Source organism: Hydractinia symbiolongicarpus, chromosome 3 (genome assembly GCF_029227915.1).
Source record: "Hydractinia symbiolongicarpus strain clone_291-10 chromosome 3, HSymV2.1, whole genome shotgun sequence".
Lineage (NCBI taxonomy): Eukaryota > Metazoa > Cnidaria > Hydrozoa > Anthoathecata > Hydractiniidae > Hydractinia > Hydractinia symbiolongicarpus.
In genome coordinates, this window is record NC_079877.1 from 13899570 (window position 1) to 13917940 (window position 18371).

Below are 18371 nucleotides of genomic sequence, written 5' to 3' on the forward strand. Positions count from 1 at the left end.
ATGGCGTGTGAAGCTCGAACGCCAGCATTTTTCTTCCTGATGAGGCCTTAATTCTCAACATAATAATGATTAATGCCATGCCAACGCGGTCTTTTATTTATTAAAATATATGGCCAGGTTTATTGCATAATTTTTTGTGAATTCTTTAAACGTGAGAGTGCCCAAAAAACTACGAAAAAACTAATTTATTTGGAGATGTTTATATGCACGTAAATATTGGATTTATTCAGTTAGATAGATGCTAAAATTCAGTTAAATGTGTGGTTTAGACGATCAAAGTTTTGTACATCTTAACTAAGCTGTAAAATGCCTAATTAGACTGTATCATACATCCAAATTAAGCTGACATCGAAATTAAGATGTACAGCTTAATTAAGAGGATTTCCCTGACTGTGTATATTTATACAGACAATACTTTCTCCACAGATGAATTCTGTTGTTTACATTTTCAGCGGTAAGCTCTTTCAGCTTTGGCATTTGTGTGGCAGGAAAAAAGATGGGGGCGTTAGGCGAAGCAAAGTTATATCAGTCCCATTTCTTCACGCAAGACATTCTTAGGACTTGGATTCAAATAAATCAAAAGGCATCAATCTTTGATAATAGTTTGTAACTTCAATGATGTTTCTGTGAGAAAAAAGCCACAGGGAAACACCACTCTTTCACCAAATCCTAGCATTATTTTTCTTGCCACGCAAATGACATAGCCAACAAAAAGAGCTTACCACTAAAAAGCAAACAAATGAAGTCACGCTGGAATTCATCTAGCTATAAGAGAGAGGAGCAGCTATAACTGCTTGAACAAAGGACCATGTCTGAGCTACATTTTACATTTAAAATGCAGCTCAGACATTGTTTATATCAGTCATCCATTGGCCCACCACTATTCGTAGTCGACGTTGAGTTGTTTTGTTTTCTTTTGGAGCCAAATTTTTCCGCCATTTTTATCAGATTTCATGACCCAACTACTCCAACCCTAAAAAGTTTTGTACCCGATTTTTTATTGTAACCTACTCGCGGTTCCAATCTTGAAAAATAAACGGAGGGGGGTGATAAAAATTTCTGGCGAAATGTCCATTATCTAAACTAATTAAAGATAATCAAGATCAATCCTCCTGCAACCGATCACCATTATTTCTCTTATCTAACGTAGATAAAAATATAAATGTTTTCAACAAAGTCCCGCTAAAAATTAGAGGCAATAAGTTAATGGTGTCGCTCTTGATCTGAAAATGCCTACCATTATTGACCCCAGAGCTCTTTGAGATGAACCTCAGAGCTACTTTTGAGGTTTTAAGTTTATAAAGGGGTACGAGAATAACATACTACTTAATTAGAAAATTATTCATTGAATGCGTATTTAACGAAAAGAGCATTGTAGAATGTCTTTTGCAAGCAATACAATGGCGTTTACTGACCTTGATTTGCTGTAAAATATATTTAGAAAAATAATCACAATTGCGCTAAATTTGTGTTCATAATTAGAGACAATAAATTAATTTAATTTTGAAAAACATAGTTTTTCACGTTAATCGATTAAAAAATAACGGTATGCACCAGGTTTGAAGCAAAATAAGAGAGTATGAAGGTGTATTAACGCCAACTTCTAAATTATTTTATTGTATTCAGACGTTTGTAGACAATCGCGTTCTTGGACATTTTCTTTTTTAGATTAATAATTTCCTCACTACTCTGATGACGCGGATCATTTTCTTCGAAAGGAATCTTTTTAAAGACACATCACTTATCAGAGTATCAATGACACAAACAAATAACGTAATCTCGTTCTCAGTGCCTGTTTTCTCTTTTTTCATCGGGACGGCGAGACGAACATGGCCCTGGAGGAGGCTGGTTCTATACAAAACTTGATTGGTGGAGATGTATCACATACTTATTGCGTCACCTAAAAACATTTTGAAAAGAAAGGACCAATTAGGAACCTAAAAAATGACATGCAGTTCGCAGCCTCGTCCCCAGGACCTCTTTTCGCTTTTTTGATATCTTTGCGCCGTCCCAGATAGCTATCATCTTAGATCATGTTTTTCTTTATGGACTTACTGGGTATGAATGAAAATTAAAAGAGGTGACTTTAAGAGAGTATTAGTCCAATACATCTACTGAAAATTTTAACGTTGGCTTACATTTATGTTCAACCTTATCTCCAGAATTTATGTACGTAAGCGATGCAAGCTTTTACATTAGCCAATGTTTAAGACTGCTGTTTATTTTGTTTCAATTGTTTTGTACATCAAACGTAGATAAATCATAATTTTTGGCTAGGAAAGGAATCAATCTGTTTCGCATATTGATCAGACAGGTGAGAAAGTCAATCTCTATCCGCATTGTTTGAGTATATTTCTAACTGCATGCTCATCTTGAGGTCCCAGGGGTGGCACCAGTAGGGGGGCTGGGGGGGGGGCTTCAGCCTCCCACTTTTTTCCGAAATAATATTTTTTTATTTTCTGCAAATAAGTGTCTCTATCACTGCATGAAAACTGATGTTACCCAGCCATAGAACATGCAGGCTATCTCACTAAATAATGCGATTTTTTATGTAGTGCCGCCCCTGCGCCCCGATTATAAAAAGGTAACAGGCGCTGGGGAGAAATTCAAATGTTGCATCCTTTAATTTTGGGTTACTCAAACTGCTGAGGTACTCTGGTTATAAATTCACTACAAAAATCTAGAACTTTTGTGGATTGCTACTAATTATCGCGAAATTGGCGAAAGTAACTTGCCGTTAGGAATCTTATTTTGAGCATTTATGCAACTTTATGTCTTAGATACATTTTTACGTCTTATAACATACACAATTCTATGTCTTATATACCAATTTACCGTTTCTATACAATTACAATAATTTAATATTATATAGCATTCCCTACATTTTATACAGTTGTTCTACTTATCCTTTCAACAAATCTATTAAATGAAATTCAACAACTTGCACTTGACATTTCATTTTTTCATCATGTGTTTATATAATCCACAATCTTCTCCAAGTTTCTTCTGGGAAGTTAGCCAAAAGCATTATATCTTCATCGTCAATATCCAATATAAATTGTCGACAACTTTAGCAATGTTTCCGTTATCAAACTGGCTTCTGTAACATCTGTAAACTCCTAAACGAAGGTTTCTCCTATCCTTGATGAGTACATTTCGAGCATTCCACAAAGAAGTTTATTTAAGAATTGACCTCTATGTAAAGGCAATGCAAACGCCCCCCCGGGTTTCAATAATGTGGTTATTTGAAACCATAGTAAATGTCTTGTACATCAAACAAAGACACGCCACTAAATCACCATCTTTAAAGGCACCGCCCCAAGCACGGTTTCCTTCCTTTCCTTTTATTTCTTGTGTTATAACAGTTTGCCTGTCTGTGGTCAAATTTACTTTGAAACCTGAAAGAGTAAATAAACTTATGAATAAAGGAGACTATAAATAGAGGCAAAAAAGCCATTTTGATAAATTATCTACTTAAATATCCTGCTAACACATGGAAATGAAATGTTAGATCAAAATGTATGATAAATTTTAAATTTTTTGGCCCACTAAGCTTATTTCAGCAATACGTTAGGTAATGCGGTCTTATTTGGTTAAAAGACGAAGTGTATTTTAACACCAAAATCTACCAGATCACTAGAATCCCACTTCCAATTGTGTTCATCAACCATCATGAAAACCATTTTCTGAGTCATTTTTGGATTTGGAACAGCTGAAGTTCATAATCACCATAGCTGATTGGTTGCCTGTTCTGTTTCACAAGTTGCTAAAAATTCTAATGGTTTTCGTGTGCATTATATGTATATTTTCTCACAACAAGCCAGCGTGCTGTTAGCTGACTCGTTTGTCGTAAGCTGGATTTTACAGCAAACATGTTATGGAGTATAATGAAGATTCTTTGCAGAGAATAAACGTTTCTTGCCAGCTGGTCTTCTATTTGCTGTGAATGCAACTTTCCAGATCTGAAACGCCGCCCCTTTTTTATACCTGTTACTTTTATGTTTTTTGCGCATGCGCACTTGTTGTGCGTAATCGAAATTCATCCAGAAGAATCCTTGGATTAATAAAGCCACATTTAAAAAGTATTGTGTATGTCAGCCTAACGTTAATTCTTGTATCTCAATACAATTGTTCCTGTTTAGAATTGCATACGAGAATGTTGGTTAGTAATACTCACATCCCCATTTTTTTGCCTTTTTGATTTGAGAGAAGACGTGAACTCTCAATTTTAAACTGTGCTAAATCTTTTATATTTTACAGAAAGCAGTCTCGAATGTGCTCTATGCACTTTGAAAATGGCCAACCAACATCTGATAATTCCTATCCAACCTTAAATTGGGGATACGATGCCAGTAGAAAAATAAAATCAATTGTGCCTTCTCGTCGTAAATTGAGTTACAGAGAAACACAAAGAGAAATGAGCAGTACATCAGAAAGAACTCTCTAATTTATATAAAATATTTTGAATATTTAAAACCACTAATGATCTTAACGGATAAGAGTTAAAACTATAGTCTAACAGGTTATGACTAACCACGCAGTACCGAACCTAAATTTTCTACGACGACTACAGGCCACATATTGTTGGACTACGCATGGAGTGTGAAACTTACGTCAAGATTTTGACGCCATATGCCCCTAAAGTGAGATGAGAAGGGTTGCGGGCCATAACTATTTGATTTTTTACCTGACTGAGTGACTGATTAGTTAAAATGAATCAGTCAAAATCTGTAAGCTATAATTTGTAACCATCTCAGTCTATATGGTAGCGACGTTACAGCTTTGACGTCAACATTGCCATAGGCAAAATGGAGAGGGCTGTGAACCGTGCGTTTTCGCCGTAAAAAAAATAGAATCCGAACGGGGTTTTTAACGCGCTCCGTTTGTCTGCAACACCGGTATCGTCTTATTCCGCGGATCATTGAAATCATTTGCTTGGCTTACATTTTTCGTCAAATTTACACTCAGTCACACGATTTATCTGACTTACCCTGGATCAGCGCCTGGCTTTTTGTTCATTACCTAAAGGTATTTACGTACAAGAAAGCGGTTAAAACAGCCTGTGGTATACTTGCAAGAAGTATTGTCCCTAGTCACCCATGCAGGAGAACTCTATTGTTAAGAGCTTTGTTAAAATGTGGGGGAATATCTCGTCTTCTGTCACTTCCAACTCTGACAAAGCACGGTTTTCAGTTGCTGGTTAATCTTTTTATCAGGTTCAACTTCAGCATGCACTCGTATGCACCAGCAATAGGAATATCTCTGTTCATCACATCCTAAACAGTTTGACACGTCTTTTCTGTCGTTTTGGGACGCACATTATGTTGGTTTGTTTTACAGTTGAATCCATATTTTTTGCATGCCTTTGTCTAAGCTAAAACAACATCATCATTATATAATGCACGCATGATAACGTTCATCTGGCCTTCTTAAAGTCATTTACCAGTCCTTACAATAATGAAAATATCGCCTCTGATATTTACTATCGCTTGCAAAGTAACAATGAGAAGGATAGGGCAAGTCGAAAACGATCGATATGTATTGCTCCCATTAAACGACCAGATCGCGAACTTCACACTAAATATTCACGGATGTAAGACGGAACTCAACATTTACGTTACACATTTTTATAAAATTGCTTACATTATTATTTACATTACGTACCTTGTCGGAGAAAACAACCGGGGTTAGCTTACTCGGGGAAAATTACTAGTTGAGCCACTTCAGTCACCAGCCCTCAAATTTACTCATTTTTCCCGTTTTCCCTTATATTCATGTTTATCGTACACGATCGAAAGTTCACGACAACTCAAATTTGCCTCCTTAAATAGCCTCCTTAAAACCAACGTAACTATCATAAAGAGATGGGAACTCTGATCTAATTCTTGAAACAATGCAAGATGGGATAACACGCCGTGTTTTTCTCCCTATGTTAACATGTACCCATAAGGTGAACTGGCGGTAAGCAGCATACCGAATGTTCTACAATAAAAAAAACAAGTGTTTAGGTGTAATAATATTCGTGTTATGAAATATGAAAATAACGTACTAGCAATTTACAAATTGGATACATGCCCTTTGTTTGTTAGAAGGGTACTCTCTCTGTCGTGCATGCGAACCAAGCTGTCCAAAGTGCGTCTTTTAAAAGGACGATGTATTTGAAGTTTTTATGTTCAGTACTAAATGATAACTTATAGTCCTTTTTTACATCACGATGAATTGGGTAATAATATCATCCTCGTTGTTCCCTGGGTGCTAATGATATTATAATTACCTTCCAACTCTTTCATCTGAGAAATTTCCAACTTCTTGCAACATTTACACTCACATTCTAGCAGCATCCTCTCACAATTCTCGCAAGAACACCACTGATCAATCGGCTGTTCGATCCGATTATGCTGGGATTCTTCATCAAAATAATCGTCGCCACTGTCATAAAAAATGCTTGATTCGTTTTCTCATCTTATTCTTATTCTTATTTTGATTCCTCGGCATATTTTTCCGTCTGAAAAATCAGAACTTGCATTATGTAATTCGCCATTATAAATGCAGCATTTTCAAAGCAGCGTAGCCATGTGATTAAAAGAGTTGAATTTTAGTAAAATGTTTTGTCTTATTTTAGAGATAACAGAGAAGAACGGAATTAAAGGTGGGAGGTCCTCTTTAAGTCTCAGTTCTATAGCTTAGCTAGCTAGTTACTTTAGGGTAATTGTTTGTTTTTAATCCGTCATGTTTAAAAGTGACTTCCAAAATAATTATGCAAGTATTTAAAAACAATACAGTAAAATTTAAGTGGCTAATATTTTTACACTAGCTCGCAGATGCTAGGGTATTCAAATACAGCTGTTCGTCCCAAAATGGAAATTTTTGCCTCTCTGAGCACCGACACGGGATTAGTCGTGTGTTTGAATCTCATCTTAGTAACTATTCTTACTTTTTTTCTTTTTACTGTCTCGCCTGCGAGGATGTGTTTCCAACTCGTAACTAACTAACTAACCAAGTCAATTGCAAAAAATTCATACCTAAACTCTCTAAGTACTTAAAAGTCATCGGCCAAAATTGGTATTTGTTTTCGACAAAATTTGGCAAAGTTAACAAAAAAAATATGCTGAACATGATAGTGACATCAAAATGTTAACTTTCAACCATGAATGATAGGCTGTATTTTTTCTTTTTTTTAGTAATATGGTTTTTTTTTAACTAAAGCTATTTCCTTTTTCGAACAATTAAGATGGTATACTATTTTTCTTTATTTTTCTTTTTCTCACTGAGTGACTTTCTTATACCCCGTTTTTTTGGTTTTTTTTGTTGTTGTTTTTTTTTGCTTTTGTTTGGGGGAGTTTACTGAATTACTGAATTTCAAAAATTATACTGGTTCAGATTATTCTAGGATGTGTGGTGGGTGCCTACTTAAGCTAGATAGCATCCTCACCATAAATTTATAGTTTTTTTTCTCAACTAACTAGCTATGTACTATAGTATCCTTCTTTTCTTTCTTAGGCAAATACAATTAATTTCCTATTGTCTGGTATTAAGTTACCACAAGGTATCACAGGTAGCAATCGTTTGTGTAGCTTTAGGTTCTTTAGTAATGACGGTCGGTTTGTTTTAAAAACTCCTGAGGATAGTAATGGTTAATAGGTACCATTTCTTAACCAGATGCATCAGATGTCCGGTGTACTGCCACGTCATTAAAATAATCAAAGCTTAGTGAATGCTATTGCCAATATTCCTTAACAGTTTAAATGACTTTAAAAACAGCTGATTGGACGCCTGATATCATCTTTTCTTGTTCGTAAAAAATACTTTTCGGCAAATAACGAATTTTTAATGAACGAAACACTTCTAAGTAGGTTTTAAAAATATTTTCGTTTTATTTAACGATGTCTTTTATTAGTCTTTTATCGTCGGTATTCAGAAAGAAATTCTGTTCTCCATGGTCTGGTTCAGAATTAAAACCTCAGCTCCGATGTCGCCATCGCAGCCATAATAACCTAATGTACTTCGCATGAAAAATAAAACAAAAAAGGAAAAAGCACACAAAAATATGTACACAGAAATTTCACATGCTTTCACTATCTTTTCTTGTAACTTCTGAACGACGCTAACTCATTTTCTATGTTCAGGTTTGTGTACAAAGATTGTTGGAACAGCCATTAAGACCAGCTTAGGGGGGTGTTTTCTGAAACCTGCATTACAAACGACTAATTCATACATTTGCAATATACACTGTGGTCAGTATCACAACCTTCTTACCAGTCCTTAAAATAATGAAAATAACTGGACTAACACAAAGAAAAAACGTTGTATGCTATGCTTACCTTTCATTAGTTGATTTCTTAAATCGATTGACTTATCAAAGCAGTTGGTTTGGAAGTGCTCCTCGTATAAATAAGAGTTTTTGGAAAATCAGTTCTTTTCATGTTTGCTATCGAAATAGCAGCGGTAGATTTATCACGCGGGATTTGGAAATATGATAACGGATTCCTTTTTCTGTGGTTTTGACAGCCTATGCCAGCACAAGACGTATCCATTCTTAAAATTTTACCTTTCTAGGAAACTCTTCGTTATATTGCAATAAAATTTTGTAAATTTTTTACTTTCGAATTAATTTTTTATTCGACGAAAATAGGAACCTGCTTGCGCGCATAAACACATTTTCTTTATAAAATTGATTGTTTAATCCTGCAAAAGCGGTCTGCTTCATAGCCGGCTCTACGTCAGTTGTTTACATTTTTCTCGCATTCGCTGAGCTAGACCGTTATGCAGAAGAAGGCCACTATTACTGTCAAAGGCAGCACGTTTGGTAAAAATGGAAAAAAGAATACAATATTTCTACGTTATACTAATAAATTGCAAAAGAATTATTGGATTCTTTAATAAGTCAGCATTATCTACGATATGAGAAAAAGTTTTTTTTAAGGTGGGAGGTAACCTTTAAAAGACAAAAAATTCTAGCTTTAGTCAAATAAAATTGCGAGAAATCGCTTAAACATTTAGAAAGAACAATGCAGTTACCGCATAACAATTTTTAATAAGTTTGAACATTTAAAAATATCCCAACAAACTCAAATTTGTTGAAAACATCAGTCAAATGCTGCTGCCAGTTTGATTCATCGCCATTTAACCGATGAAATTTAGTTAAAACGTTGTTTACAGTTGCCTGGTTGTATTTTCTGAACAAGAAAGAATGGTATCTTATTCGTGTTGAGCATGGAAAACGCCATCCACGCCTTAAAATCTTGATAGATTATTTCCGCCCCTAGCACTTTCCTTCTGTTACAAAAACATTAAAAATAGTATACAATTGTATACTGTAACATGGTTTTAAGCACTCGAGTGAGTAGCCTAATGCCCTTAAAGTTCAAACGCGAACTTTCAGGATACACATGAAGCGCACATGTACACTCCAAACACACAGTAGGTAGAAGTTAGTAGATTAAACATTTACTATAAGAATACACAAGGTATCAGCTACATTTTAATTTTTTTTAACTACAACTTTTAATTCTTTAGGTTTAATCGAAAATAACGTTGAACTACAATGTTCGAGATGACTTTCGAAATCGAAATAGTAAATGAAATAAATTAAATCCTTAATTTTAATCATCAGCCTCACTATAATATAATTAAAAGGGTGTAGCTTTCTTTATTAGTTTAGTTGATACAACCACGGATCAACAAAATTGTTGCGCAATTGCCCTGAAAGAATTAGCCAATCAGAAAGTTGCAGTTGCATTCCTACGGTTGGTCATTCCTGTCTCTCTTTTCAGCGATAGCGCACAAAAAAAAGAAGGGTTAAAAAAGCAGGACAGACATCGAAGCGCGAGAGCAGAAAAGAGTGACGTGTATCCTGTCTAGTGCTCGTTCGCTTTGATGAAATCGATTGAAAACAAAATACACACTTCAATGATATAATGACTGGCTTTGACTTTTCATCATCATCATCATCATTCTCGGCTTAACGTCCGTTTTCCATGCTAGTATTGGTTGGACGGGGTATATTAATGACACTCTTCCATTCTGATCTAGACTGTGTTAGATCTAAACTTAACTTCCTCTGTATCAAGTCTGTCCTTATAACCTCCTGCCAAGTCTTTCTCGGTCTGCCTCTGGGCTTTGCCCCAGGATATATATAGCATATAATAGCATGTTACACTGTATTACTGTGTTCTTATATTTGGCAAAATGCAAGAATAAATTTAGGCAAGGTCCACTTTTACAATTCTGTGATAGCTAATTTTGGTACAAGAAAAATTTTTGCACATATTTTGCACAATTCTGCAAAATTGGCAACCGAAAATATTTGACGAAAACAGTTAAAGTCACTAAATTTGTTTAAAAAGTTAGTTTCTATTAAATTTGTTTATTTTAACCACTATATTATTTTATTTAATATTTCGCAGCGGTCGAAACTTTACCGATTAAAATTATTCCAATGCAAATTTGAGGCGTAGCAATTTTTAAGGCTAAGTTGGCGTTTGATGCACTGTTTTATGTTTTTTGAAGTTGAGTGATATTAGAAATGAGTTTTTATGATCCTATTTTTAGCATCTTGGCACTTGCCCACCTTCCTATATATCTGATTACTGCATGAATAAGGCTACGATATATATGAAATTTTGGAATTGTTTTTTAATATTATAGCTAGCTAGGTATCTGTTTAATGAGCATGAAACTATTAGTTTAGAAAAAAACCCATTGTTTTCTTTACTTGTGTTTAATGAGCTACATTATTTTGGCTGTACTAGTAGCTATATAAATCTTGAATGACATAACTAGCAATTCCTCTTTCATCAGCACTGTGATATTTTTAAGACAATATTAAAACTTGTGATGTAACTAGCTTCCAAAATAAGGTTTCTTTCTCTTGTGTACGCCACAACTTGAACCTGATGAGTATACCCCACGATCTTATGTCAATACTGAGTATCCTTCCTTTAAATAATTGTAAAATCAATATATTGATCTAGTATAAAAAGTAAAAATACAAAGAAACAAGTGACTAATTCTCTGCGTACTGCATGTTTTTCTTAGGGAATATAAAAATTTGTCCCTAGAAGCACTTTGCTAGTGCCCAGACCTGCGCGGTATGAAGCTCCGTAATACCTTCTCTTAAACAAAAACACAAAGCCAGCTATATCATAGTCAATAGAAGAAAAACTTTTTTTCTTCTATAGACTATACACGGTCGTTTAAAACCGCAATTTTAAGGAAAAAAAGTGTGCGCATGCGCCAAAAATTTTTTTAAAAAAAGCGCCTACGGCATAAGATTATGACGTCATCGATATTGACCTCACTCTCTATTATCTTGTTTTAGTTTTTAAGGGAAATTAGAAGCACGTGCGATGGTGGCCATTATGAATCACTTTTTTTCCTGCCGTAAATGACCGTGTATAGCTATATTTTGTAAATATAATATAAATAGCCCATTGAATAATTATCCGACAAAAAAAATTAATCTTGTTTCCATGTGAACCGACACTTTCGTTGTTTTATGAAAATAATAAATGCAACGACAATTTTGGTTTGCGTAAGTTAAAATTGTCGTTGCATTTTCGGAGGAACGACAAATTGAAGACGAGCACGAGTTATCGTTTCATTATTCCCTGACTCACGTGCATAGAACAGCACAAATAATATAAAGTTGATAGTATAAAAAGAAAGAAATGTAAGAAATCGTGTACCATAATACATTTAAATACGAAAAAACTTACATGAGTAGTGATGGAAATCTTAACGTTGAAGAAATACAAGAACGAAGAAGAGTTGTGCGACAGCAACTTTTATCTCCCAAAATATTTACTTATGCGTTACGAAAACGCAAAATATTGGAATATTCAAAAAATGATGAAGTTTTTCAAGACATTATTGTCACCAACAATTTTTCGAGAAGAGTGGTGGTGCCTCCAGCGGATAAGTTAACCTTCAAGGACCCGATTTTGGAAGAGAACATTACGATGAACTAAAATTATGATTACCAGCTTGTATTTAAGATTTTATGGGAAGGTTAGGGGAAATAGCAAAGCACGTTTTTTTTTTGTTATGTGGTGTCATTCGTAAAGAGTGAGCCAATGACACAAATTATTAGGATTTACGTACAGGGCACTTGGGTTACACTCATAAGCGCAAGAAATGCACACATAAATTTTGGTACTTATTACAAAAATACCACTGGGTTTATTTACAAAAGAGAACAGCCTCGACGTTGTTTGATGTTGTTCTTACAGGTAGCATAGCTACCCTATATAGCTACATTAAGGATTAAACTAGCATTTATTAGTTAATACTCAGTAAAATAGGTCAAGTTTAAATAAAACTCATTGTTCATCAAGTTACCCGACATGGGTAATATGAAAGATTTCTTCATAAAAAAATTTTAAGATAAACTTTTGCGATTTTGTCATTTATTAGTTTTCAAATTTCTCGCTGGAAATTTTTAAGGTTTAAAACCCATGTCACACAGTAACTTTTTCGTCCTTATCATAATGTGATGTACACAAGCTATGAAACAACTTTTGCAGGAAAATAAAAACACATATAGAGAAAAAGGTTGTTATAAAAATAATAAATTAATTTCAAACCGATTAGTCCCTGCAGCCATTTTGGTGTCAGCAGTATGAAAAACTATGCTAAAACCATAATAAGTAAAAGTCCTATTACTTCAGTAAAAATTGAAATAATGACTTGAAACTTAGTATTGTTGAGTCAGCTCTATGTTAAAATTTGTCTTTATGTTTTGTCTGCCATGTTTGTTCTGTAATTTATTTAACTATTGTGTTGTCAAGTGTAGTTACCCAAGTGTATTTAGTGTAAACATTTAATCACCTGTTTGTGTCCTTGTGTTAATTAAATGTCAATTTGTGCAATGTTATAAAATTTAATTGTAAAGTATACTCTATAGGGAATTTATATTTATTTATTTAAAAGCAGATTTTTCAGTTCACTTGTTCACTTGAAGTCACTGAGGTGATCACATCTTTTTCAATGTCAAGAAAAGTTTAAATAATCTTTCACAAATTCAATTTTTTTTCAGCAAGTCTATTTAAATTCTAATCAAGTTTATTTTTCAAAGCTCTTACACTTGGCAAGCTGGTAAGCATTATATAGTTTATAATATTTGTTATATTTCCTTAGTCATTTTTTTGAATATTCACTACATACATTTTTCTTATATATTGTAGTTTGAACACGTCGTTACAAGCATCAAGAGTGTGAGCGAAACTTGTCTTTTTTTTTGGTTAACCCTACATTCAAACAGCAGGCGATTGTTTGTTAATGAGGCGTAGTGAAAGGATCGCCGATAAAGTTCGTATTGACTACAAATCATTACATGCTACTGGAGCTATAAATCAAATTTCTTCTGAAGTTCAAGATACTCCAGTAGATGGAAAAATTGTAGTAATGGCATCCGAAGACACTAGTATCAGCAAAAACTCAGACCCAGTTATTCAACTATCAATCGATGAATCAATACTAGCTGATGACATTGACGATTTTGTGGATGAAAACCAGTCAGGATATTATGGCGAATCAATTGAAGATATAGATTCGAATATCAAGCAAATGGAAAATTTACGCACCCAGTATAGGCGAAAACACAGGGAGCTATCAGCAAACTTAAAGGAACTTTACGAAGGAACGTATGGTAAATCATATACTCTCAAAATCGAAAGCATGAAGAGTTTCGTTATGATGAAGAGAGAGCGTCGACAGAGATTACGAGAAAGACAAAATCTTGGCGACATAGAATCATCAGAAAGAAAAATGAAATTCCTTGTCAATGAAATCATTCAGTTAATTTCGTATTTACAGGAATCTTTCACATCATCCCTGTCCACCTTGGATGATAAGGAAATCAAAAAGAGAAAAGAGGATTTGCCGGAGCAGTTAAGTCAGATGGAAACATTAAGAAAATCCTTTAAAGAAATGATCGAAACCGCGAAAGGGAAGGATGAAGGTAATTTAGATGATCTAAATAAAAGGTATGACAAACTTGTTGATCTCAAAAACTGTTACATCAAAACCCTTGATCAGGAATATCAGGATAGGGAACTTTCAAAAGTGGAGAAGTTTAACTCATCAACTTTGAATATAAAATTACCTATATTTAAAGGTTATGGCAGTGTTTGTGATATATATACATTTCAAACTGACTTCGTAAGTAAGTACAAGTATTATATGTTTTTAGACCAGTTTGATGAAATGAACCCAAAAATTTTTTTGCTACTATTATAGTTCTTGAGTTCCTGAATTTAGCCATTTTTGGAGACGCCGATAAACTGTTTTTGACAGCATATCATTTTGACAAGCCATGTGTACAGATAACATTCAAAGTGATTCTCAGGATTTAAAATAATTCAAACAGATAAAATGTGTCCCAGGTTTAGGACTAAATACCTTATCCAGCTCGTATAAATACAAAGTTGTTAGAAGTTATTTTTTTGTCCACCTAGATCTGCAACACGTTTACTTGCACTAATCGCTCAGCCTGGTGCCACTCACAATTAATTTTTGAATCTCTACAGGAACTTATTATGCAAAATGAAAAATGCTAAACAACTGTTTGCTTTGCAGAAGTAACAATAGGCTTCATCATAAGTCCTGTGAATGTTGGTTTATGAAAAATGTATTATTCCTTTAATGCTAAGCACTCCACTGGCTTTGTAACACATTACAGTAAGTGTCCTCAGTGTGACACAGTTTACCCTTTACTAAGTCTTAACCTGGACAGAGACTTTACGTCTTCCGGCTCCAAGCAAATATTACTTCTGGCTATACTTTCCAAAATTTTGTTATTTCATTAAAAGAAACCTGAAAATACACAAAAATTTATTTATGAAAAATAGGTTTCTGTTCGATAAAAGAAACCTGAAGATTTGCAGAAATTTACTTATGAAATATAGGTTTCTGTTTGTCGTGACAACATATTTAACCAACATGCAATGCCTTGCACATCTAACTGTTCACTGTTATGGGAGGTCCAAATTGCTAGCAGGTAGCTTTATTCAAAAATGACAGAATGCCTTGAAAAATCTTTTGTGTAGCTAGCTGCATAAAATAATATATTTAGCTCTTGTACTTTATCACTTAATTATTTAATAACAAATGTGCCCCTGGAGTGCTGGCATGGTACTAGGTAGGTAGCTTAAAATCACAAAATAAATATTATCCACATGTTACCATCCCTCATCATCAGACATCAGAAAGGCGTTTCTATTCTTTACTTCTCATTGTGGGGTACCTCAAATTCTTGTAAATCCAATGAAAAAAAATTACTTAAGACTTCCCCTTCTTTCCCTTGCACCACTCATGGCATTTCTCAGCATGTCTTCAGTTCGAAGCCACGATTCCTTAGCTTCCAACTGCGTCTCGTTCACAAGTTTCAGCGCTAGCCAATGAGATAGACAACGTCGAAAAACCCTGGGTAATTTTGAAAAAATGTGGTTCTTCCTTATGATTTTCAGATTTTTGCTGCTGGTATCAGCATATTTTAGCCCTCGAGTGCCACACCTCCGTATATATAGGAGTTAATTATCTTTAAATAGAACTTTTCTGTCATTTTATTTTTGTAATTTTAGCGTTTAGAGGGAAAATTACTGCTTCTTTAAATATGATGTTTTTTTTTTATCAAGATTCCAACATCGTTCCCAGAAGGCTTTTTGCTCGCCGTCATATATGCAAAAAGATACAACATGTCCTGGGATCGAGGTTGCCCAGAATCAAGACTACACACAAATAACTGCGCCTGCGCGATTCTTGTGCGTTATCAATATTTTGTCAAGGCTTGGTCACAATGCTAAACTGCGTTATTTTGGCTGTGAGCTTTTCAGAACGAAGGTGAATTTTGGCGACCTGGTAAAGCTCTCACAAGATAGACCATTTCGAGGATTATGCGCCATTATGGATTTGGGAACTCGGTGGTGCAAGTTGATAAATAAAAAGATAAAATAAAAAGGACGTGAGAACCCGTGTAGTTTTCCACGGGCTAACGACTAGTAATTTAAAAAAAGCATCACGCTTGTGTTGATCTTTCGTGATAAACGTACTAGAACGCTATTAGAATCAAATTACAGATAAAAATTAATGTTTAGAATAAGAATAACATAATAACATGATAACATGATAAGGATGCAAATAAAACATGTTGACTAGCTAAGCGTGACGCGTGCAAAAGTTAGAATTCAAGCTTATAAACAAAAATAGGGGACGTTGGCGTTCCGTTAACTGCTTGAATAATGCAAATAAATACGTGGGTTTATAAATTATATTTTTATAAGTTTTTTACCATTCTCGACCCCAGAGCTCTTTGAGATAAACTCAAAATTCGAGGTTTTAATCTCAAAGAGCTCTGGGGAGGAGAATGGTTTTTTACCTGTGTTTCCTGTTTATCAAAAGACTGAGCAGAGAATAAAAAGACGGAGACCCACTAGAAAAGACCAAGTGACGTAACAGTGGTTTTAAGTCTTATTCGTTTTCTTTGGGATATAAACTATTTATGACTAGACAATTTGGCAATGTGTAGCTAGATCAATTGACGGATTTTTAATATCATCACAAAAGAAATACGTTAGTTTGATGCGACAAGGAAGCATGCATTGATAACATACTGTCTAGGCTTTTATGCAATTTTATGTGCCCTATGAACTTCATAGCCGAAATAACTTTGACTATGCCATATTATTGTATTCGATAAAGATCACTAATCACTCGATTTATGTACGATAACTTCTGTGTTATATTTTGTAGTTGGTAAAACATCACTAATCACTCGATTTATGTACGATAACTTCGACAACACCTATCAGTAAGTCAAAGTATTTATGCTTATCCTAAGACGAACTCAATATTAGACTGTATTCTTCTTTTGAAAAAATGTTGTTAAACTTGGTAAAGATGACAATTTACAGTTCGCCTACACTGTGATTTTAACATGTTAGAAGTGACTCACAAATGGAACTGTGTGTCAAACGATGATAGGGTGGAGATTGAAAAGTAGGGGGAGGGGGTGATTTGGTGTGTGTATCGTTAAGTGGAAATATATCCTTATTTGCAAATTCATACAAACAAAAAGAAAAAACAGTGATCAATGATGCACGTGTGTACGCAGCCTTGTTTTCACAGTGATCAGATGCTTAAAAAAGGTTTAACATGGTTTCTATACTCGTGTTGATTTGTTTTACAAACATTGTAAAGAGGATTGAAGAGAGTTTCGTTTTCTCAGATAGAAAATATGAAAATATTTACGTAAAAAAGTTTATCTACTAAAGGGGGATTTTCACGAAGCGAATTGAACGGCGGATTCGACGGCGAATTCGATGGTGAATTCGCTTTTTAATTTTCACGACAAAATAAATTAGGCGCCAAATTCATTGTTTACATTAGTTAACCGCGTTCTGATTGGTCAAAAACTAGCAGCGAAAACTTTAGCTGGGGAAAAGTAGGAACTGTTTCTACTTTTCAGCGAAGCGAATATTTCGATGCAAAATCAAAATAAACACAACTGCGCATGCTCAGATACAATTCGCCGTCGAATTCGCCGTTCAATTCGCTTCGTGAAAATCCCCCTTAAGTGAAACTACTAAAAGATTTCTATGCTTTGCAATATTAACATACAAGATTTCAGTTGAAGAGCAAGGAGAATGAATAAGAAGAGCTTCGAGTTGTAAAAATTGGGGCGTATGGACAAATTAACAAACAAATGGTCATATCATTCGTCTAAAAATTTCTCTGACCCTCAAAACCACATGTTCTTGGTGTTATGACCTTGGGAAAGTTGTTGATAAATTCAGGTATACAAAGATTCTCAAAACTGTCGTCGTTGCATTGTTGATAGCGGGGATTCATCAAGCTGGCCTTATTCTACAAATTGGTTAAATAATGTTGAATTGCTCACGACTTGCTCACCTGCTCTGATATCACCATAGAGAATTCAGAAGTTCGCAAACACTCCAAAAAAAAAACAGTCACTTTTCTTCTTCTAAGCGTCAACCACTGTCATTGCATTCTGTTTTCACTATTGAACTTGTTGTGGAAATGTTTAGTGATCACAGGAAACTCCGATTGTTCAGTTTCAGAGAGTGGTGCTGTAAAAATACCCAGAGGGGACAAACATTTCTAATTCTTATTTTAAATTAGCGACATGAAATTTCCAAGTGATCGAACAGCACTGTTACTAGGCAACAGAGATTTTGCAAGGTTGAGATGTTAAATCACTTGACTCTAATATTTCATACTTTGAAATATTATTTTGAGAATAGGAAGTACTTTGAAGTGATTTCACGTTTGCGCGTTTCGCAGGAGCGCATGTGTGACTGTGCGAGTTTTCCCTATTTGGGTTTTGGGGGAGACGGATTTCATAAGCCATTTTA

The 18371-nt window shown here is 34.6% G+C and overlaps 1 protein-coding gene across 1 annotated transcript; it reads left to right on the plus strand.

The window, feature by feature from the left end:
• Positions 1-13018: 13018 nt before the first annotated feature.
• Positions 13019-16452, plus strand: LOC130636854 (uncharacterized). The gene is made up of 4 exons (XM_057446704.1): positions 13019-13095; positions 13185-14160; positions 15589-15858; positions 16348-16452. The coding sequence occupies exons 2-4, from the start codon at positions 13279-13281 to the stop codon at positions 16450-16452; spliced, it is 1257 nt and encodes a 418-aa protein (XP_057302687.1). The 5' UTR covers positions 13019-13095; positions 13185-13278.
• Positions 16453-18371: the final 1919 nt, after the last annotated feature.

Coding starts and splice junctions, on each gene's coding strand:
- LOC130636854 (XM_057446704.1), top strand. CDS start 13,279: ATGAGGCGTAGTGAAAGGATCGCCGATAAAGTTCGTATTGACTACAAA. Junction 14,161..15,588: donor ATACATTTCAAACTGACTTC/GTAAGTAAGTAC, acceptor TTTAGCGTTTAG/AGGGAAAATTACTGCTTCTT. Junction 15,859..16,347: donor AGGTGAATTTTGGCGACCTG/GTAAAGCTCTCA, acceptor TTAATCTCAAAG/AGCTCTGGGGAGGAGAATGG.